The 23,275-nt window shown below is 50.2% G+C and overlaps 1 protein-coding gene across 4 annotated transcripts in view; it reads left to right on the forward strand.

Moving 5' to 3' along the window:
* The window catches only part of SLC39A11 (solute carrier family 39 member 11), a 439,134-nt gene that overhangs the window by 325,303 nt on the left and 90,556 nt on the right, over positions 1–23,275 (forward strand). For 2 of the 4 annotated variants that reach the window (XM_025889875.2, XM_025889876.2), the window contains exons 9-10: positions 488–646; positions 1,453–3,162. The exons of the other annotated variants lie outside the window; for them this stretch is intronic. In XM_025889875.2, coding sequence (XP_025745660.1) covers positions 488–646; positions 1,453–1,531 — 238 coding nt within the window. In that variant the 3' untranslated portion in view covers positions 1,532–3,162. Of the gene's footprint in view, positions 1–487; positions 647–1,452; positions 3,163–23,275 lie in introns of those variants that run through there. 4 annotated transcript variants of the gene reach the window in all.

The following is a 23,275-nucleotide window of genomic DNA, read 5'->3' on the forward strand; positions in this document are numbered from 1 at the left end:
ATAAGCAAGTCCGTAGAGACCAAAAAGCAGATCAGTGGTTGCCGGGAGCTGGGGGAGGGAGGGATGGGGAGTGGCTGCTAATGGGTATGGGGTTTCCTTTTGCAGTGATGAGAATGTTCTGGAACCAGGTAATGGTGATGGTTGCACAACCCTGTGACTATGCTAAAACCACTCAACTGTACACATGAAATGGGTGTGCCCTATGGTATGTGAATTAGATCTCAATAATGCTGTTATGGAAAACAAACAATGGGGAAAACTTAAAACCCCACAGGACACCCGGGAGGGGGCACCTGCCGCGTCAGAGGAGGTCAGGGAAGAAGGCGGTGGCTGAAAACACAGTGAAGTCCTTTTGCACTGCCAGGCGCCTATACGATGTGGAAGGAAAGGCATCCGTTTTCTGGGGCTGAGTCAGCAGTCTGAGCATGCTGGCTGCGTGTCTGCTTGACCCTCCCCGTGGTGGCACATGTCTCTGGTCTCTCCTTAGGTACGGGCAGCTGAGCGGCATGGTGGAGCCACTGGCCGGGGTCTTGGGCGCCTTTGCCGTGGTGCTGGCTGAGCCCCTCCTGCCCTACGCCCTAGCCTTTGCTGCTGGCGCCATGGTCTATGTGGTCATGGACGACATCATCCCGGAGGCTCAGATCAGGTTGGAGAGCGAACCGTCCCTCATCTTCCCCTGGCCAGGTTCCCAGTCCCAGGGCCCCAGCCTCCAGATCTTCTCTTTCTTCATCTGTTACTCCTTTCTTCGCTCCCACCCCTTCCAGCCCCTTCCCAGGATCATCCCCATCCCCTTCTCAAATGTGCTCTCAGAAACGAAAGAGAGATGAGCAGGGAGGGTGGAGAGACTGACCAGTGACCCAAGGCAGGGGCATCTACACTCCACTAATCCAGATGATTAGTTTTGTGTATTGTCCCTTTCTCTCCCACCCATCCCTCGGTGGATTTTTCTGGGGCTGGAATGAGGGGAGAGGTGAGCTCTGATAGCCAAAGCTATCCATCATAGTCTCGTTGTGTTGCTATGGGCTGGGTGTCAGGGGGAAGGGGCTTGCTTTCTTTGTTTCATTTGGTTTTTATAGCAGAATGATGTTGAGGCTAGATTAAAAGGTCATACTCAATAATATCATCAAGAATTTAATTGCCACCCTGTATTATTCAAGCATATATTCCAGAGCCACGAGAGGTATCTTTGGGCAAGTTACTTCTGTATGCCTCAGTTTCCCCACCAGTAACAAGGGATTAATGATAGTGCCGATCTCATGTGATCATCCTTTGGGGTTACGTGAGTTAGTTTGCCTGGCATTTAGCAAGCCCCAAGAAGTGTTACTTGTCAGTATTATTGTTCTTATTAATCATAGTGGTGTACTTTCTATTGGAATTGGACTTCACAGAGGATGCTTCCAGCTTGGATGGTGTCCCAGAGTGCATTAAGGTCTTCCTTCCCTTCCTTCCTAGTGGTAACGGGAAACTGGCCTCCTGGGCCTCCATCCTGGGATTCGTGGTGATGATGTCCCTTGATGTTGGCCTGGGCTAGTGCTGAGATGCTTCGGACCCCAGGAAAAATGGCACCAGGAAACTGCAATGGTTGGCTTCAATGGGACCACAAGCCTCTTCCTTTACATTAAAACACTTTTCCTTTCTCTCCTTTTCATCTCATTATCCTGATTGACTCTGATTATAGTAAGACAGTTTTTACTCTTCTTTGGAGGGAGATCTTGGTTTCACTTAGAATGTCAAGGTGTCACGGAACTCCATATTTTTGTTTGGCCACTGCATAGAATCTTTCTTTGGCGGTATTACCAAGGACGCCCAGATCAGGGAAGTCTCTGCTGTCATACTTTCAGTCTCCCTCACTGGGCTCAGTGGCAGCTTCTCAAGGTCCCCGCCTGCAGGAGCAAGCTACCAAGAGAGAAGCCTCCTAAGCATTTTTGCCTCATGACTCAGAGCGGAATGGCCAGGACATCTCTCATCTGTCCCTCCTGATCGTTCACCATTGATCATGTGCCCATGAGACGGGAACCGGAACGTCACGGTCATAGCAACCCACTCTCCATGGTCCAGCCAGCCCAAGAGAACATGCCTTCCTCTGCATCCCCCGAGGGAGATGCTGTATGGGAGGGGACACAGACAAAGGGAAGGAAATAGGTTAGTCTTTCTCTTTCTTTCTTTTTTAATTTTTTTTAAGGCAAAATTGACACTATTGATGTTAAGGGAATTAGGGAATTCAGACAACTATGAACACAGAGTGTGAATGCAGCTTTGATTAGAGACCTCTGCACTCTATGGATCCCAGAGCAAAGGGGTTTGTCATGGTGTCCAAATCCCCTAGACATTTATTTTGATAAATTTATAGCCTTCAGTTTTCCAAGAGACTTGGGGACACCAGCGGACAGTTGGAACTCAAATCCTCGTGTAGTTATGGAGGGAGCCACTTAAGCTAACCTAAGTGAGAGAAAGACATTTGGAATCTGCAATAGGTCCTTCCCTGTTGACCATGTGACTTGTAACCTGACCTTGAACCCTTAGGCTATCGCAGGCTTTGCTGGAGTTTGGCCAGAGAGCTTAGGATGAAGAAGGAAGAAGGCATAGGAAGAAAAAGAGAGATTTTCTTTTTTACATTCCCCTTGTAGGGTAAATCTTAGCCAAGTCATCATCCTGAAATGATTCTGAAGGATGACTTGAAGTAGACTAGAAGCCAATCTGCTCTTTCCTACACATAGTTTCTCCAATAGGGTGATATAATTTGTCTGCTTCAAACAGAGCTAAGTAAGGCCTGCCGTCCTCATTGGTCAAAGGAGTATGTGGGACCTTGAGTGGGCTCTGCCATTAAGGCAGGCAGCCCAAGACCCAGGCATTCAGGTGTTGTGTTTATCAATGCCCGCCCTCTGAGTTTACACGTTGAATTGCTTCCAAGGGTGAATACCCTGCTCTGTGAATGCTCTGACACCTCAAAAGCCAACCTTATGCTGGGTCTATGTATGTTCTTCTGGAGCACTGATGATCAAAATGGAAGACATTCAGGGGTTTTGATTGAAGTTAATGGGTTTGGTGGTTGGTGTATGTGTATTTGTATGTCTTTGTATGTAGTTCTACATAATGCAAACTTTCTGATGGACAAGACCTCATAACTGTGATTAATATCAATAAAGGGGATATTATTGTGAATGAGCTGTGTTCAGTCCTTCTCCAAGCCGCTTCTTGCCAGGGTTGATAATATAAGAGCTAACTAAAGTTAGTCCCAACATCTCCCCTACCTAATATTAGTATAAGCCAAGGAAAGAGCCCAGATGAGATAGGCCAGTTAGATTCATGGTTCACAACAACAAATCCAACTCCAGCTAACTTAGGAATTTAATGGAAGGCTTTTGGGAGCTCATAAAATCTATAGGAGAAACAATCTTGAAAATGGGCTGGATCCAAGAAAGCTAGAGATCTGGGACCACGACCCAATCGCATCTCAAAAGCAGCTCGGTTTGGGTGCCACAGCCCCCGATGCTGGTCCCTGGACACTGAAAACCACTCCTCAAACTGCCTCTCCTTGGTTCTACCACCACCACCGTGGGGATGAACTCTAAACTGACCCTGATTCTTTGTGTCCTGGTTCCACATTCAAAGTTCTGGGCAGTAACATCTAAGCTGGCAGAGCTTCCGTCCTGTGTCCATGTATGACCATGAACTAGCTGGTCATGCCTCCCTACCAAGACTCACCAAAAAGTGGATTTTCAAATTTTGGAATGAGTTCAGATAGTGGAGACCCAGAAGAAGAAAGAAAACACATTTATTCCATTTATTAGTCTCACTGTTTTGCTGTTCTGCATCTACACACACACTGATTTCTCTGTTCACTTTTAAACAAAGCTTTCTGCTTAGATAGTGGAGCTCTCCCTCTTGCAATTGCAACTTCATACTTCCCCTTTCCAAACGGAGCTACCCTAATCGCCAGCTCCCCCGATAGTGGCGCATTCCTTTTTTGCACTCAAAACCTCTAAACTGGTGGGGTCCAAAGGTGAAAAGAGTGAGTTGTTAGGTAAAACGGAGCAGGCACCACCCCCACTCCCCCATCTTCTAGACCTGCTTAGTCTGGCTCTGGGAGAAACAGCCCCACGTATTGGTCCCTGGTTCTGAACACTTGTTTTAAAGGACAGCATCTCAACTTCATTAGATACTGTCTCAGAGCTAGTCCTGAAACCATATCTGCAGTAAATCAAGTCACAGCTCGAAACAAATGACTGCTCCTGGGTGATAGACTCAAATCACAAGGGTACCCACCCGTTGCCTTCCCTCTTTGATGGCAAAGTGAATTCCATGGTCCGAAGCAGCATCACATAGAATGCCACAGTGATAGGGAAGCAATTTGCAAATCCAGATATATGAGCCTGCTTTAGTGGGGTGAAATCTGTGCCTTGTCCACAGTGAAAGAGGTCCAAAGTAATCAGTCTTCAACTAAGTAGTCTGTGGGTGTCTTTGGAACATCACCAGCACCCAGGGTCTGGGCCCAGTCCGTATAAACCACTTCCAATTAGTAATGGAATTTTATGAGTGTGTTAGATGACCCATACGTAATGGACAGCCTGGGCTGTCAATTTAGCGATCCTCAGTACTTTAGGGATAATCACCTGCTGTCCTAGGCTTCTCATGCTAGCACAGTAACCCTAGGATCTCTGTAACAATTATAGGTCAATAAATTGAGACTCATTTAGACTTATGTTCTTCCCTCCATTGTTGAGCATCCTAAAAATCTATTCCTACCCATATTTGCCCCCAATTTGTCAGTAAAATTAGAAAAATCCTTGGGGAGGGTATATGCTATGGTGAGCACTGTGAATTGTGTCAGACTGATGAATCACAGACCTGTACCACTGAAACAAGTAATATGTTATATATTAATTTAAAAAAAAGACCAAAAAAAAAAAAACCCCCACACATTTTTGTCATTTACCTGAAATTTAAATTTAAGAAAGAAAATTCCTGAAATTATGTTGGTTTCAAATCCTTATTCGCTCGGGTTTGAGTTTGCCATTGCCCTTCCTTTGGAGGCATGCTGGGATGTAACTCTGATCATTTCCGGAAACAGTACAGGGTAGTGCATGAGGAGAACCGGCTTTCCCTTGGAGGGTGACTCCTTCAGGCCAAGCAATTACAGTGTCTTCAAGAAGTGTTTCAGAAGACGAGGAAAGGCAGTGTGTTTCAGCTGACAAAGGAGGCTCTTTGAGGGTCTAGAATTCAGAAAATTCCAAGGCTTTCAAATCCTCCCATATATCTCTGTTTTGCTTTTCTGGGTCCCACTGCTTCCTGACCAGTGCTTTCTATGGAAAACACAGCCACCACCAGCACAGATATTTAGCCAATCATGGGGATCAAATTTTGCTTTTGTGTTTCTACCTTTCTCAGCCTTAAGGGCGCAGGAGGTAAGAGGATATTTAGGAACTGTCCTAAGAGATCTCTAGGTTTCCGTCTTTTCCTTGAGCTCATATTTCAGGACTGGAGCTTACAAGTGTGTTTTCTCTAAGCTGCTATTAGCACTGCTTGCGGGGACTGCCTCTCAGTCTTCACGGCCTTGACTGTTTGATGGCTGGAACTTGTTCCCTCGAGGCTTTGTCTCTGATGGGCCCTTTGTTCCAGGTGACTGTAATTGAGAGATGGGGGGATAGGTATTAGCCTCTGGATCTTCTTTGGGGACCTATCAAAGACACTCTCCTCTGCTGTTCTGAGGCAAGGACCAAAAGGCCATTAGGTGAAGACTGTGGGCCAGGCGGGGTGCTATGCGCCTTAGTCACCTCCTTTAAAGCTCGACTTCCAGATGATTGCCCCACTTGGCTGACAAGGAAGGTGAGGTCCAGGAAATCTTACTCTGGCCAAGATGGTGATAGGCAGTGGCAGGATCGGTTCTGCTTTGCGCGGAGGAGGCAGAAAGTGACTTCCCCACACCCTGCTCCCTAAAGCTTTCCAGGTGCAACATTCTACACCCCTCCACCATGTAATAAATGGTTGAATCTGTGAAAGTTGGAAGCACGTGGGAGCCCAGGGGTCGTTCTTTTACCCCCTTCCTTCTAAACTGAGGTATGATAGATAGATATATATATATAGATATATATATAGATATATATAGATATATATAACAAAGGCACAGACCCTAAGTGTATACAGTTCCACCAATTTTTACCTACGCGCCCCTGGGCCGAGCCCCGCGACAGGGTCTTGGGAAGCCACAGGCGTGCACTCCCCCGCCCTGGCTACGTGCCCTGGTCAGCCGCCCGGCCCGCAGGTGCCACCCGCCTGCCCCGCCAGCTGAGGTTGGGCTGCCTGCGCGGGCGCTCGTTCCGGGCGCGGCGGGCGCCGGGTCACTGGGAGCCTGCCGGGCCCGCCTCCCCGGGGCGCCTGGCGCTGCGCCGGGGCTGGCTTCCCGGGCGGGCTCCGCGGGCTGCGGGCGGCTGTTTACCTGCGCGGGGCGGGGCCGGGGCTCCCGGGACGCGCTGGGACCCGCCCCCTCGGCCGCCCCGCCTGCAACGAACTCCGGAGGCCTTCACCCCGCTGGGGTGCGGCGAGGCCATTCCGGCTCCGCCGAACGGACCGCTGGATTCCCGGGACTCTTTGCTGTCTGCAGGCTTGTCCCTTGCAGGGGTGGACCTGGATTCGGGGGATCCGAAGTTGATACAATTTGAGGAGCGTTCTCTGGGGAAAATAAAAGGACACACACACACAATTAGGCACAGGGCTTTGGAAGGGGCGCCTGAGTCCAGCGCCCCTGCGGTTCAGGCCTCACTGGCTGTAAGGTAAGTTCACCTCTGTAAGTACACCCCGAGCTGTAATTGACCCTGCCTGACAATGCTAGGGGATCTCAGAGGTTCCAGAACTTCGGGAGTTTTATTGAGTGGGTTCACTTTGTGATCATCTTCCTAACCCAGCCCAGCCCCTGCAGCTGTGACAAGGGGTGGACGTGTGTTCACAGGCAGGAGGAATACTACTCAAAATTGTGCTGCTCTGTCCAGGAGCGGAAAGAACTACACCTGGAAGAAGTGTTTTCCTTCTTCCTGAAGAGGGAGGAGGAGGAAGGCTGGCCCTGGGCTGCAGGGAGCCAGGGCGGGAAACAGCAACCCTAAGCCTTCCTTTGGATCCACTCAGCCCTCTTCCTTTCTAGTTCTCCTCCTCTTGACAGTGCCTGGGCTTTGCCAGCGACTTGATAGCAAAGGGGCCCCGCATGGCCACCCCAAGAGCTGAGATCTATGTGGCTTCTGATGGGGTTGCTCAGCCTCGGGATCCCCAAGTGTCCTTAGGGCACCTCTCTTCCAAGACACGGAAGCCATAGGTGGATGGATGAGTGAAAAGAGCAGCTGAATTATGTTAGCCCAGGGAAAGGCCTAGGATTCTTTTTGCACAGGGTAAACCTTGGGACCTGTATCCCAGCACCACTTGATTCTTCCCCAGATTAAAAGATCAGACTGGAAATTGTTTGGCATCTCCTCTGATGTGTTTGCCCCTCTCTGGCAGACTTGCAACCACAACGTTAACAAGTCTTTTAGTGGCCTTGTTGTCTAGCAAGGAGGGGTATGGGTCTAAAGTTTTTGGAGTTGGTGAGGACCCAGCTCTGGGGTTTAAGGTCAGGCTTAAGTCCCTTCGTTGATGGCGAGCCATGACCTCCAAGAAGTCCAGGTTGTGTCAGGGAAGAAGGAAAAGGTAGGGCAAGCCCGGCGGGAGCATGCAGAGCAAGGGGCGACCCTTAGGCATAGTTTGGTTCTCTTTTCTAGGTGCGCAGTAGGGGTGTTGGAGGTGTACCCCCTTCTCTGTCCTTGCCTTTTAGCTTTAGGGTTGCACATGCACTTGGGTCTGCAGTCCACACTGGTCACGACCACACTGTGGAGGGTGTCCCATCGCAAAGAACAATCAGCTGTTTTAAGATTAGTACTTAGATGTCTAGTTCATCAAAGTTTCTCTTGAACAGGAACCTGCTCCCTTTGTGCTCTTTCAATGAAAATGCTGATTGAACTTACTGTGTGAAATTATGGGGAATGTACAATTGGTCATTTACTAGCAAGTCCATAATATAGGTTAAAAGAAAAAGGACCTCAATCTCTTCAATAAATGGTTCATGAATCTATAGATTTCCTTCCATGTGGGCGTTGGTCATATTTAGTAACTTGGTGGGAGATGGTCACTGTCTTTAGTGTTCTAGTGTTGTATAACTACCACCGGCGGTGTGGCTGAAAGCAACCCACGTTATTGTTTCAATTTCTCTGGATCAGGGGTCTGGACATGGTTTAACTGGATCCTCTGTTCAGGCTCTCACGAGGTTGTAGTCAAAATGTTGGCTGGGCTGTATTCTCTGGAGGCTCGACTGGGGAAGAGTCCACTTCCAAGCACATGCGGGTGGTTGGCAGAATTAAGTTCTTGGCAGTTGTAGGACTGGGGACCCAGCTCCTTGCCGACTGTTGGCTGTGGGCTTTCCTTAGCTCTGAGGGGCCACCTGTGGTTTCTAGAGGCCGCTCACAGTTTCTCACAATTTCCACGGGCTTTCCCAACACGGATGCTTACTTCATCACACCGGCCTCTGCGCGAGTGTGCTAGCAAGAGGGAGTCTTATATCGCGTAGCAGAATCACAGGAGTGACATCCTAGCACCTTTGCCATGTTCTCTGGGCCCATAAACCCAGGTCACAAGAGTTGATTTCGTAGGTTCACGGTCGTCTTTTTCATCAGTCAGGCTAAGCATGGCACAGAAGACCACACGGGTAGGATATGACTTTATTCTCTCTCTCACATATCCACTTCAGAGTGGTGCGGTGAAAAATTGGACAGATTGAATGCGAAGGGGGGAGACTGGAGTCAAGGGTGCCCACCTGGAGAGATGGACTGTCCCCTGTGAGCCCTGGGCATCCTGGTCCTTCTGCCCTCCTCGGAGGGATGTCCGTGGGCTGACCCCCCAGCACTGTGGGTCAGCGCTCTGGCCAACTCTCGGCTTCTTTAAATGCCCCAAGGGCAGGAGCTGGGGTTGCTGAGTGCTGGGCACAAGCATCACAGGCTCCTCCCTCCCGTCTTGTCCTCTCTCATTAGCAGGGCTCAGTAGACATGCTTCAGAGTCCAGGTAACAGTTTCCCTGAAGACATGGGAAGAGGCTGAGATGCTTGAATGTTGGTCACTCTCTTTAGTCTGGTCTAGAAGCTTTTACAGATCAGCTCGTGTTACATATTTCATGGCATCGGTTGTCTGTGTCTCAGCCATTGGCTGTACTTTGCAGACAGGAGGGAAGGAAGGGAGACACGAGGACAAAAGTCACCAAATACCAGTCTACTACCAGACCTTTAGGAGAGTATAGACCCAGCAACCTCCCAGGGGTTTTTTTTTTAATGTACATCTCTGTACATTCACACCTTGTGTAAATAGACTTCTATAATAAAAACAACAACAACAACAAAAACCTCGTAGATCAGAATCAAGCCTTAACTTTCTTGCTTTGGAACCCAAACTTTAATGTCAGGGAGATGTGAGATGCATAGACTTTTGGGTCATCTGGTGGAGCTTAAAGTGGACCATGCTCTGGAAACTAGAAAGGTTCGTGAACCTATACTGTCCGCCTTCCTAGAGCTGTTTCTTTACCCAATAGGTTATGCATCTTTAGGAGGAGGGGTGAGGTAGGCGTGTGTGTTTGTTTAATGTAGAATTCTTGGCAAAAGTAAATTTCTTGGCAAACCTGTCAGTTTGGCAGGTGCTGAAAAGTTCTTTTTCCAAACCAGGAAAACTCCGCTGCCAGTTTCCCCTCATCATCTTCACAACTCCACCAGGCAGAGCGCCCACCTCTCTCAGCTCTCGGTAGACCCAGGCACCAGCCACAGCAACAGTGTCTGGGTGGATGACACAGCCATCAGCGTTCGAGTTTTTCCTCAATGGGCTCTGTCATTCTGAACGTTCATTTCCCAGCTTTGAAAGACAAGGGTGAAGATGGGTGGGTGGTTTAACCTCATCGTAGGGTTCGGGTTGTGGTGGGGTTGGGAAAGAAGGGGCAGGGTAAAGAGGAAGGAGAGAGGAACGTTAACAGGGATCCAGACCGGGACCATTCGCACCATTGGAGAAATGTGCTACCATAGCCCTGAATGGCCAGATGTCATCATGGCTGTGGGCAAAGGCAGGATTCTTGAAGGCAGCTCCTTGAGAATTCACAGAGCTGACTGCATGTCTGTTTAAGATGACAACGCTGATAGTCTGGCAGATCGTGCCCAGCCTTGGCAGGGGAGCTCCAAGCAGGGCTTTGTGGTTTGGAAAAGCACAGCAAACAAGTAGGGCACAGGACTGCCTGGGCAATACCACCTTCTGTGCCCAGGGCGGCCGCCACCACCCACACACTGGCTCCTCCCACCGAGGGACCCACTTTAATTTCCTCCCCACTTTCATTGATGGGGGAGGCGGGTCCCACCTGTTTGGCCCCTGGGACTGTTACCCATAAGCACCCGATGCCTTGCTTTTTGCTGGGTCATTGACTTGCTGTGTTGCCTGTGCCCCGTGAATTGGTTAGCACCACTCCTCGTAGAGATTTTGTTGGCAGGTGTAAAGAGGAATCGAGCCAGCCTGGGGGATGAGATGTCTACATAAGCAAAGGAGGGTAGGATCTTGCCAATCGGAAGGAGAGAGAGCACCTATGCATTTGGATGTGACTGTGACAATTCAGGGAATGGACGGGTGATTTTTGATATTCCTTCTAATCTTAATCTCACTGGCATAATCCACTAAGAATAAAAATAGCAAGAGGAAAAGATTCAGTGGATAACATTCGCTTGAGCAGAGCACCAGTTGAAAATGGAACTCTTGCAGACAGCCCCCAGAAATGATAACAGTGTCCTTCAGGTTATGTGGGATGCTTGACCGGGGGGGGCGAGGTGATTACATGGGATTCTGCCGCCATTATACCTGGCCAGCCTGCCTTTCGTCCTGCTCATAAGTCTCTGTGACAGCCTCCTTCTGAACTATGCCTACAGCTTTGACCAAATGCGGCCCATGTTCGGGAACGGTCTCAATCCATCTGATCTCTGCCGTGACATAATCTGGTGCTACAGCAGAAGTGCTTGGGGAGTAAATGTCACCAGATGTTGCTGTGCGGCCCCACCAAAAATGATGAGTGGTGTACTGTCCAGCACCGCAGGAGCTGACTCACCTTTCTGCTGCTGTCTGGTTAAAACAACAACAACAACAAGTCTACTTTAGCCACTATGATTTCAAAGCAAGGCCAGATCTGATCATTTGCTTTACGATGCATATGGAAGTCTTACGTTGGCAGATTTGGTCATTCCTCTGTGTTTTCAATCTTTAAAAGCTGTTTTTGTTCAAATTTTATTATGGAGAATTTTGAACCTACACTTCAAGTAAACAGAATGGTGTCATGAACCCCCTTGTATCCACCAGCCAGTTCCAGCAGCCACCAACCTGTCTGGCCACCTTCACCTCCGTCTTCCTCATTATTTTGAAGAAGAAAAAAAAAAAAGAAGAAGAAGAAGGAAGGAAGGAAGGGAATCCCAGACATTTGTGTCATTTTATTCATAAACAGGTCAGTATGTATCTCAAAAAAGGAAAGGATTTATTTTTTACATGACCCTGATACCATCATTATATCCCCCCAAAAGTGACATTATATAATTTGCTTTAAATACTGCACATAGCTTATTCCCTCTCTTTAAGTTGAGTGGGTGGCCTTTGGCCAAAAACAATGAAATCTTACCTGATATTATTCAGCTCACAGAGCCTATATTTCTAAAGGAATCGGTGCTTTTCTCAAAACTCATTCAGTGGCTCATCTCCTTTCCCTAAGTAAGCCTGAGGGGGTGAGTGCAGGGAATGAGACCCAGGGAGTGTGCCTTGCAGGCAGCACTAATCCTAACCCTGAACTTGCCTTGCCCCCATGGCCTAGGCAGCTTGTGCCCATGACCCCGCCCAGGGGGACAGCACGTTTGCACATACCCCTCCTTGCTTGTCCCTCCCTCTGTGCTGAGTGCCAGAGCCCAGCTAGGAGTCCACAGCGGAACAGTTGTTTGCCAGAGGAAAATGCTTATATATTCCCGGCCAAGTGGCTAGCCAGCATGGGGATGGAGAGTGGGCAGGGAGCGGGGGACCGGACAGAACCAGACAGCCAAGAATGATTTGCAGCACTTGTCGGGAAATACACATCTTAACGTGGACAGCGACCACACGGGCTCCCTCCAGGCTCTCCTTGACCACAAAATCCCCCAGCTTCCGTAGAGCCTGCCACCTCTCTGGCTGCAAAGGACAGTGGCACACTTTTCTGGTTATTGTCGCATTTGTAGGGAATCTCATTTGGAAATTTATCCTTCTGTTTTCCCTCTTCCCAGACAGGGTTGTTTTTGTTTTTTTTTTTTTTTTTAAACTGCCAGGCACAGGAGCCGGGGGTGCACACTGCAGCGTGGCTCATGTTTGTTACCGTAGCTACAAGAGCCCTCGGCTCGCCTGGAAAAATGATTTTTCTTACGGCAGCTGTCTCGGGGCTGGTTTTGAGAAAGGATGTGTCAGAGTTTCAGGGGCACCTTCTCTGGCCCTGGTTGGCTTCTGGGGATGAGAGCCTAGCGCCCCCCTCCCCTTAGCCCCACCCCTACCCAGGTCCCCACCCCGGGCTTTTAGGTTGACTGACACTTTGCGTGTCAGGGAGAGCTGCCTGCTGCAAGCCTGGGGCTTTGCTGGAGAATGTGGATCATAACTTGCATTGTGTTCATCGAGGGCCCTGACAAGTGCTGATGGATCTGGCTTCCTTGCGAAGCCTGAGCTCTGGGCGGGGACAAAGGGGAGCATTGTTTGGCAGGGCAGGCCTCTGCCTGTGAGCCCACTCATTTGCCTGACGGTGGAGACAGGTGTATCACACGCTCAGCGTGCCGGAGCGACGCTGGGTGATTAAGATCTTGGCTGTGTTCCCCAGGGCCAGGCACAGATGTGCAGAGAGGAATGGCTGTGGTCACTGTCCTCTCCCTGGAAACCGGCCCCTGGCTTTTCTTCTCTTAGCTTGCTCTTCTGAGCTCTGCTCCTAAAAATGGCATCTCGTGGGGGACCAGGAAACTCTGGATCCTGTCCTGACTCCCTGCCCTTTCCAACTCGAGGGGGAGGCACCCTGAAACCTCCTGGGTTGTTGGAATAAATATGTAAAACCATTTTCATCAGTTTAAAAATTAAAATGTTAGTTTATTAAGTACCAGGTAAGTAACGCTTAATGAATCAAACGGCATGACAGCATTTGTAAGGAGTCAGTCATGCTCTGCCCTCTTGTTCCTCAACGGTGAATCTGCTCCCCACGAACCCCTTTTTCAGTTCCAATGATATGTTTCTTTTGATATTTACCTCTGATTTCCCAGTACCATGCTTGTCCTGGCATTTCTCCCTAGTTAGGTTTCAGATACTATCTATTGACTTCTTACCTTGAAAAGTGAAAGTTCCCTTAGCCTCACATCTGGGTTCAAGGCTAAAAGCCTCCCTGCAGCGTCTCAACCAAATAAGGAGATGTTTCTCTCACGTAACTGGAAGCGTGCTCGGGGGCTCAGCCTGGGATCGCGGCAGGGGTCCCGCGGTGTCACTGGGGACCCTGCCTCTCCCTGCCACACCACGCTGGAATCCGCAGCACGGGCCTGCCTGACAGCCACTCTTCCTCTTCTAAACAAAGTGACCCCGACTCTGTACAAAGCCGCAACATGCCTAGTATCGTAGGCAGTGAGGGCTGCGTTCTCGTCCCCAGAGCCCGTGAGTATCTTCTCTGACAGGCCTGAGAAGCAAGGTTGCCGGCAGAATGAAGGTCTGCTGACCCTGAGATGGGGAGATCGCCCTGGATTATCAGGATGGGCCCGGGGTCACCACAAGGGTCCGCATGAGTGGAGGGTGGAGGGGAGGACCCTGGAGGATGTGTTGGGAAAGACTCGCCTGGTCATCACAGGCTTTCAGGATGGGGGGGGGGGCGGTGAGCTGAGGACTACGGGCGGCCGACAGAAGCTGGAGGGGCAAGCAGGTGGGTTGTCTCCTGGAGCCTCCAGAAGGAGGTCGGCCCTGCTGATGCTCCCTTCCCTGCTCAGGGCCCCTGCTGCTGGATGCTCTTCAGATTTCTGGTCTTTTCGGACGTGGTCTCTCTCCTTCCTTTCTTCCCGTCCTACCTCCCTCCTTGGAAGGTCTCCTTTTCATTCTTAATGGGCTGAAATTTTGTGATACCGCTTCTTGGTGTGGATCTGGTTTCATTCATCACGCTGGGCCCTTGCCATGAAACTCTCAACCCTGGAAACATGTGTCCGTTTTGTTAAATTATTTGTCTCACAGTTTTCTTCCCCTCAATTTTTTCTGTTTCTCTTAGAATTGTTGTTTGGTGGATCTTGAAACTCCTGGCTCCGCACCCTTTCTTATCACCCCTCTTGTATTTACCATGTCCTTCTCTGTCTCTGCTTCTCCACATTATCTTCCAATTCTGCCACTTTCTTTAAATTTCTGCGGTCACATTTTTCATTTCCAAGAGCTCATATTGCCGTGATAAACCTTCCTGTGGCCTCCTTACTTCTGGGATGCGATACTCTCTTCTGTCTCTCCCAGGGCGATAATGAAAGGAGTTAGTAGGTTTTATTATGTCTTTGTTTTCTTCCACTCCCTGCCTTAGTTTCTTCTGGGTTTCTTTCTTCTCCTTCTACCCCATTTTGTTGTTTTGGTCTCCGTCTGTCCTACTTGGGACTTTCCCCCAGTGTCCGGTGACGCCTCATTGAAAGCTTGAGCGGCAGAAAGGAGGACACAGAAATAGCGTAAGGCTACGTGAAGAAAGAGGCCGAAATTGGAGTGATGCTGCCACAAGCCAGGGACTGTCGGGAACCACCCAGAGTGGGACTTGGCAAGGAAGGGTTCTCCCCTAGAGCTTTTGGAAGCAGTGTGTCCCTGCCGACACCTTGGGTTTGCACGTCTGGCTTCTGGACTGTGAGAGAAGACGTTTCTGTTGTCTTAAGCTGCCGAGTTTGTGGTCATTCTTCGTAGCAGCCCTTGGAAACAAATACTCTAGCCAAGGCTGGAAGAGGGGACGGTAGGTTAACACCAGCAGCATCCCTCCTGTTTGTTAGGAAAGCCGAAGATTTCCTAGAAGCAGTCTCCCTGTAACGTCTCCTTGGTCAGAAATACGTGAAATGGCCAATCCTCGCCACAAGGCAGTCTGGAAAAGCCAAGAGTAGAATTCCGGTTCTGAGTTTTCTCTCTGTGCTCTGGTTGTGCAAAAACGAGTCCTCTTCTCGCTTGCCCAGAGCCAGGGGCCTAGGTAATGTCTTCTCTCTGCACCCCCTTTTCCTACCACCCCCTTCCTCCTTGTTTCCTCCTGTTTCTCTAGCAGGCTCCATCCTGTACATAGCTCAGAGAAGTGCCTGGAACGTTAACTAAGATCATAGGCGGTGAACTTGCGCCGCGTATTGTTTGCGCTCAATAAGCTTCCGGGGCAAGGAGGCTTATGCAGGTGGGATTAGATGTAAGAAATGAGAGTGAGAATCGACTTTGTGAATGCTGAGAAAGGAGCAGCCTTAGAGGTGTCTAAGAATCGAATGAAGCACCATGTGCCTTCGATTAGTAAATGCAGTGCTCCTGGAAGCCGGGTCATGATCTGGACCAATGCTCTTGACACTTGAATGGGCATTTAAAAACCAGGCATAGAATTTGCCAAATGCAGATTCCCAGGTTCCCGCGCCGCCCCCCCTCCTCATTGGATGGGTCTGGGACAGGGCCTGGGAATCTGTATTTGTAATAAGCCCCTCTCCCCGCCACCCCCGGTGGTCCAGCCACTTCCCATCTGCGACCAGATCCCTGAGATTCATTCCAGTCCCAGGATTGTGAGCTTCCGTAAACACTGCCTGAGTTGATGGTCAGGTGCTTTTTGGAAGAAGCAGGAGACGGTGCTCCCTCCCTGGCTTTTTGGCAGGGATTGGGTCCTAAGAGGCCTTCAGTCTCCAAGGAGCTCTGCACAGAGGGGACTCCGATGGTGTATTTGGACTGCCTGGGAGCTGCAGGCGCACGGAGCCCGGAGGCGGGGTGCGCCTGGTTGTTGCAGGATGGCTGGGACGAGCCACAGCGTTCCCTGCATGGTCTGTTATTACAGGATCCTGTCAACCCCCGGGGGCGTGCAGACAGGGATGCGCGGCCACCTGCTGGAACAAAGGGAGAGGAGGTTTCTGGTTTCTGCTGGCGGGGGCGGGGGAGGGGGGGCTGTACCTGCTCCCCGAGCACAGGGTTCCGAGGAAGTGGGAGGGGGGAGCTGGATAGAAGCAAAGTTGGACAGTGTCCCCTTTTAACATTCCAGCAATGATGATTCCTCTGCCTTGCCCTGTCCAGACCTGAAGAATGTTGCCGTGTTGTTGTGTGAACGCCTGCATCTCTCCACTACCCATCGGCTTTATTCTCTCTCTCCATACCACAGCGCACAGCCTCCCAGATACCTCTGCTTCCCTCCCTGTGACCACCTCTTCCATCTTCTCTTCTATGCAGAAGGTGCTAGAAGCAGAGCTCTTAGATCGGCACCCAGCACGCGGGAAGCACCCGCATTGATTCATCATTTGATAGCCCCGGGCACACCTCCTGCTGACCTCACACTCACCCAGGTCTCCCCCACCGTCCCCTGCCCCTGCTACCCTCCGCCCACCTCCCTCACTCACTCCGTGCCCCTGCCCTTCCCGGCTCTGTGGGGTCTGGCACTGTTTTATTGCCAGCCCGTTTCCTGGCTACACAAAGGGGGCCTTTGTTACGGGTTCCTTCCAGATGTTGAGTATTTGGAAAATATTCCAGTCAGAAGGTGTTTGTCCTCTAGATGCCCTCAGAAGGGTCCGGGACAGGGGTTCAGGAGTGGCAATCCCAGGCCTCGGGAGTTGGGACTCCCTGAGAGAACTGGGGAAATCGTGAGTGCTTTTTAGTGTCGTTTCCCCCCGACCCCATCAGTTCGATCCCAGTCAGTGCACTCACCACTTAACCAATGTGCCAGTGAGGCCCCACACCCCCCCCCCCGCCTCTCTCTGGCATGGGTGAGCCTTTTGGGCGACTAAGCTGGGTCACGTGCCTGTCGTACGTGATCCAAAACAGTGAGAAGCCCAAGGTGCCGTGGACTCAATTCTGCCCCTAAAATTTGTGTGTTGAAGCCCTAACCCACAGTGTGACTATTATTTGGAGATGGGGCTTTCAGGGAGGTGATCAGGGTTTAGTGAGGTCATGGGGCAGTGTCTTAATCCAATAAGATTGATTGCCTTATAAGAAGATGAAGAGAGAGATTTTGCTAGCTCGTGCTCTGTCTCTCTGCCATGTGAGCACCCCACAAAAAGGCAGCCCTCCATAAGCCTCGAAGAAAGCTCTCACCAGAACCTGACCGTGCCGGGACCCTGATCTCAGACTTCCAGCCTCCAGAACTGTGGGAAGGAAATGTCTGTTGTTTAAGGCCCCTGCCCCCATCTATGGTATTTTGTCACAGCCACCTGAGGTGACTAAGGCATAAGACAAGAATTGTGATTCACTCTCAAGCACAACCCTAGCTTCAAGAAGATGGGCACCTTTTAGATGGAAGCACATAACCAGGACCCGGTGTTCTGATTCCAAATTCAATGCTCTTCCATTACAACATGCCTCCTTCTTATCATTTCTTAAAGAAAAAAATATAACATATCATCCCTTTTGGAGGTTCACCTGCAAGGTGGTAACCGGATGATCTATAATGGTGCCTCCTGGCTCTAGGTGGCTCTCTTGTTCACCTTCCGCCTAAGTCCTGGGAGGTCAGGAAGCTGATTCATAAACACAGAAACTGAGGCCCAGAGAGGTTGGACAGCCTGCTGCAGGTCACACAGCAGGTAAGTTAGAGGGAGGGCAGGACTGGGATCTGGCTCCAGTGGGTCTGAAGTTATGGAAAGGTGGGAAACTCAGTGGCGAGGTTCAGCCTTTCCCAGCCAAGCCTAGCCAGTGACTGGGCCGTGCCAAGCTGTGCTGGGCATCCTCTTTCCTGTCTCTTGGGGACTCCACCTAGTTAGAGGCTAGCCCCTCTGTTTCCAGAGGTTAGCCCCCCTCTTTCCTGTGTCACTCTCTGCTCCACCCTGGCCTGAGAGCTCCTCATTCCTCATCAGCAAGCACCCCCTTTAACTGCTCTGGACCTCAGTTCCTCTCTTTATGAAGCACCTATTCTCCTCCAGAGGCCCGTTTATAAAGACCAGGGAGGAAGGTCCTCAGGAGGAGGGGGCTTAGGAGATAGAGGTTTTGGGAGAAGTGGGGCAGGTGGAGACTGTTGCTGGAGAGAGATTCTCCCACCGGCTGTGTGCGTAGCTGCTGAGAATTTGCTTTTCGTTCCGGAGGTGTATGGATAATCATCATCCTCATAATACCTGGTTGGGGGTTGTTGGGAGGATTGAAGGGGTTGTTGAGGTTGTTAGTCCCCAAACCATCCTACAGGACTGAGGGATGTCCTGGGATATGAGACCTTCAGTGCTAAATCCAGGAGAGTCCCGGGGCTCCTGGGTGGCTCAGCTGGTTGAGTGTCTGCCTTCGGCTCAGGTCGTGATTGGGATCAAATCCCACTTCAGGCTCCCTGCTCAGCGGGGAGTCTGCTTCTCCCTCACTCTCTGCCACTCCCCCACCCCATTGCTCGTGTGCGCTCTCTCTCTCTCTCTCAAATAAATAAAATCTTTTATAAAAAAGTAAAACCAAGAGAATCCTAGGCAAACCAGGATGAGTTTAGTCACTCTGTCTGAAACAACACTCTAAGGGAGGAGTTACCCCATGTTTTTCAGGCAAGAACTAAATATTGTATGTTGCAGAGGGCCTATCATAGTGTGGATTATTGTGTCGTTTATATATACACCCTGACCCCTTCCCACTATTCTTGCATCATGGATGTTGGCCTTGGCCATATCACTTGCCTGGGCCGATGGAATGTTAGCTACCATGCCAGGAGAAGGAGGCTTCAAGGGTTGGCTTGGTTTGGTTTCCTGCGGACTGCCTCAAGAAGAGCAAATCCCAGGTCGCTACTGGCCCTTCAGTCTTGGATCCAGAGAAAAACACAAGGGGAGCAGTTCTGAACCCAACTGTGGTAGATCATGTTGATAATTAACTCTCTGCCTTGCCCCATCACATGAATCACGTCACCCTGAATCCATGCTCCTTTGTAATGTGAAGTTGCCATTTGTGTCATCAAGAGGGGAAGCCTATTTCTACTGCCCTGCCTGCTTGAACCTGGGCTGGCCACCCTGTGACTTGCTCTGACCAGGAGAATGTGGCCAAAGTGGTATGTGTGGATTCCAGAGCCCTTAACAGACCTTGCTCACTGGACTCTCACTCTTTTGGAACCCTGAGCCCACCATGTTGTACAAACGTCAGTCTAGCTTACTGAAGAATGAAGCCATGTGAAAGAGAACCAGTGTCCCCAGAGGATCACCAGCACCCATTGCTGGACATGTGAGTGAGACCACCTTGGACCCTAGACACCTGAGTGAGCCCAGGCAAGATCAGTAGATCTGCCCAGCCAGGTCCAAGAATCATCATCAGAAAGAAGTTGTTGTTTTAAGCCATCAGGTTGTGGGCAGCAGCAGGTAACTATAGTTACCCACCCATAGCCCAGGATCCAAGTTCAGCCAACAGGCAACATCAGGTCAAGTTGCCCAGTTGAGTCCATCCCAGGTTGGCAGAACCACAGTCCACCTGCAGGCCTGCAAATGTGGGAATAAATGCCTGTTATTGGAAGACAATAGTATTCCATTGTTTGTAACTCAGTTGTGCCAATAACTTACATTAATACGGGGAGATTCAGCCCAGGCGAGGCTGGCTCCAAAGCCCAGTCTTTTTTTTTTTTTTTTTTTTAAAGATTTTATTTATTTATTTGACAGAGAGAGACACAGCGAGAGAGGGAACACAAGCAGGGGGAGTGGGAGAGGGAGAAGCAGGCTTCCCGCAGAGCAGGGAGCTCAATGCGGGGCTCGATCCCAGGACCCTGGGACCATGACCCGAGCCGAAGGCAGACGCTTAATGACTGAGCCACCCAGGCGCCCCTCCAAAGCCCAGTCTTAACCACCTTGCAGTCCTGTGCTGTCTGTCATCTCATATCTGTGAAACATCCAAGAGATACTGACCTGGGTGCCCAGTGACATTCCCAGTCTGCCCAAAGTGCCCAGAAACACTGTGCCAGCCTGGGTCCCCTTTTATTTTATAGTCCTCATTGTAGAGAACTTTCCACGTTGCTGGAAAAAGGAGGAGGTAAGGGTTACACACCCAAAAGAACCGATGGGTGAGGAACTATTTTTATAAACTGTAAAGCCTTGCAAACAATATATCCTTCAATATAAATTAAGACAGCATAGATTATCCCCAGGAGTGCTGGAGCAAAGAAACACATAAAAAGTAGAGGAACAGAGAAGAAACTCTCAGAAAATATGTTCACGACTTCAGGGTAACAAAGCAGCAGACTCCATGGAACGAAAGACCATTTTAATGAGGTTCAACAACAAAACAGAGCAGCATGTTGTTTAGAGATCCGCACATATGTGTTAAAATCACAGTGAAAATAAGGGAATAATAAACAGAATTCGGTGTATTTGTCCGTCCAGGGAGGAGGAAGAAGGACACAGACCTTGCTCACTGGACTCTCACTCTTTTGGAACCCTGAGCCCACCATGTTGTACAGACGTCAGTCTAACTTACTGGGCAGCTGGGAAGGACTGCACAAGGAATAGCCGTGGTCTTGGTCATGCTCTGGATCATTAGGCTGGGTGGTAGATTTTGGGTGCGCATGTTACTGTTGCAGTAAGATTAACAACATCCACACAGGATGTGGGAGGCTTTGATCTGTAGGTGTGTGGACTCTGTCTGGGTTTGAATCCTGGTTTGCTACTCACCAGGGTCTTGGGCAAGTGACTTAACCTCTTTATAAAATAGTCCCTAGTGACGCCTGGGTGGCTCGGTCGGTTAAGCATCTGCCTTCAGCGCAGGTCATGATCCCAGCGTCCTGGGTTCAAGCCCCGTGTCAGGCTCCCTGCTCACAGGGGAGCCTGCTTCTCCCTCTCCCTCTGCTCCCCTGCTCCTGCTCTCTCACTCGCTCTATCTCAAATAAATAAAATCTTAAAAAGATTTTTTATTTATTCATTTGACAGAGACAGAGGATCTTAAAAAAAAAAAAAAGTCCCTAGTTTCTTCATCGGTAAGTCGAAATTAATGGCCACAATACCTACCTCAGAGTTAGGAGAAAAAAGTGGCTGGAAACAGTGCCTGTCAGGTACATGCAGTGAGTTATGTATATTATTTTGTATCTATCAACTATCATTCAACAAATGAGATTGAGCTGGAAAGGATGCACATCTGTGTTCATTCACCCATTCATCATGGATTAGGGATTAGGCATCTGCTCTGAGCTAGACTCAGAGGCTGAAACAGAGCCAGGGAAATACACTGGTGAGTTGCGTGGGGATATCAGTTACTGATTTGCAAGCAAGAGTTTAATGCAGCCTGTGTGGTTACAAAGTCGCTCTTGCACGGAGGTATCTGGAACAGAAGGGTTGAGAGAGGCTTCATGGAGGAAGAGTTACCCTCCACTGCTTCGAGCCCCCTCTAGGGCTGGGACTGAACGAGCTCCCCCTGGCTAGTCTATGATGACCGTGAATTCCACTTTGGCTTTGAATGGGGGCTATTGTCGTGTGCGTGGGGGAGGAGCAGGCTGCGGAGTTCAATAATTAATTTGCCACAATTAAACCAGAGACTTCTGTCTCCAGCCCCAGATAAGCAGGCGGTGAGCTAACAACGGGGAAAGGAGGGGCAGCTTTGACAAACCGGTGGTGAAGGGCAGGCGGGGCTTATTGAATAGTGATAGTGGCCCGTCATTGCTTTATGGTGGCAATAAGTCGTCGTCATCGGGGCATCTGGGAGATTTAGGAAGCAGGCGTCAGCTGTAGGCATAAGGGAGGCAGCTCCAGCCAGGCTTTCTCTGCAGTCTGATGGGGCCATCAAGGAAGGCTTTGGGGGCCCTGGAGGTGGCAGGTTGGTCATCAGCTTACCTTGTTCCTTTGCGCATCTGGGCCAGGTGGACCAGATGCCCCAGCTGCTATGTGGGGGTCTGACATCTCCACCGAAAGGCCACTGGAGTCAGAGAGGACTCTGTCAGGCAGAGATGGTGATCAACCCAGGGGGAGGGGCTTCCCTTGGGAAGCAGGGAAGGGAGCAGGCTGCCTTAGGTTAGACTCCGAGAAGAACCCTTCCCCCAGAGCAGTGATAATCAGAACGCTTGCCCTCTACCGAGTGCTTGCTACGAGCCCAGCTCTGGGTACTTTACATATATTCACTAATTCCTGTAACTCACACAGTAGGCGATTTTATTATCCCTTTATAGAGATGAGGAAATGGAATCCGACACAAGTTAAACACCTTGCCCAAGTTCACATAGCTCCAAAGTAGCAGAGACAGGCATTGAACTCGCAAGCCTTTTCCTGGAGTTTCTAGGCTCCAGATATCCTGTGTCCCCAAAGGTACCCATCAGAGATTTTTTAGGACAGTCTTCTCTCTGGAGTCTTCCTTGGTCCTCTTGTTCTGACATTTATCTTCTGTGGCCCTACACACACATGCACACATCACCCGCACATATGCAACACACACGAACATACATGACACACACCACACGTGCACACGCATCACCCTCTCCCGCCTACGCACACACACCTCTGAGGACCTGGCGTGAGGACAATGGAGGCGTTGACCTGACAGCAGCAGGTTGGCTGCCCCAGGGGCAGCTGGGTAGGATGGTCTTCCTGGAAGATGCTGAGGCTTGTGCTGGACCACCAACGCTCGGTTGTCACAGCCACACTGGAAAACAGCTCTCATACTGGCCCTTGATGTTGTCCACGCTTACTGCACACTTGGCCACAGTAATTGGGTCAGGCTTCATCTTGGTAGGAGGTCTGCTGGGAGCACTTCACACTCCAGAAAAGAGCTCGTTAAACTTCGCAGTGGTCTTGCGAGGGTGACTGGGGACCATCCCTGCCCACGCTGACTTTATTAAATCGAGGCCCCCGTGAGGGTGAGAGTCACGTGTGAGATTGCTTCGCTAGGGAGCAACCGATTTGGTAGGAAAAAAAAAAAACAAACCCAAACGCAGCCTCACGGGCCCCCCAGAGTAGGCAGAGACTCGGAGACAAAGTGATAGGGGGCCACACCCACATGCTTGGTCCCGAAATTCCTCGGGCAGTCTGGTAAATGATCAGACAGTGACTGTGAATGATGCTGTCGCCGATGTACCTCCTCTCCCCCGTGGTGGGGGTTGTGTCTGCTCTGTGGTTCGGTTCCCAGAGGTA

Source organism: Callorhinus ursinus, unplaced genomic scaffold (genome assembly GCF_003265705.2).
Source record: "Callorhinus ursinus isolate GAN/ISIS: 27379988/994484 unplaced genomic scaffold, GSC_fseal_2.0 scaffold50, whole genome shotgun sequence".
In the NCBI taxonomy this organism is placed as follows: Eukaryota; Metazoa; Chordata; class Mammalia; order Carnivora; family Otariidae; genus Callorhinus; species Callorhinus ursinus.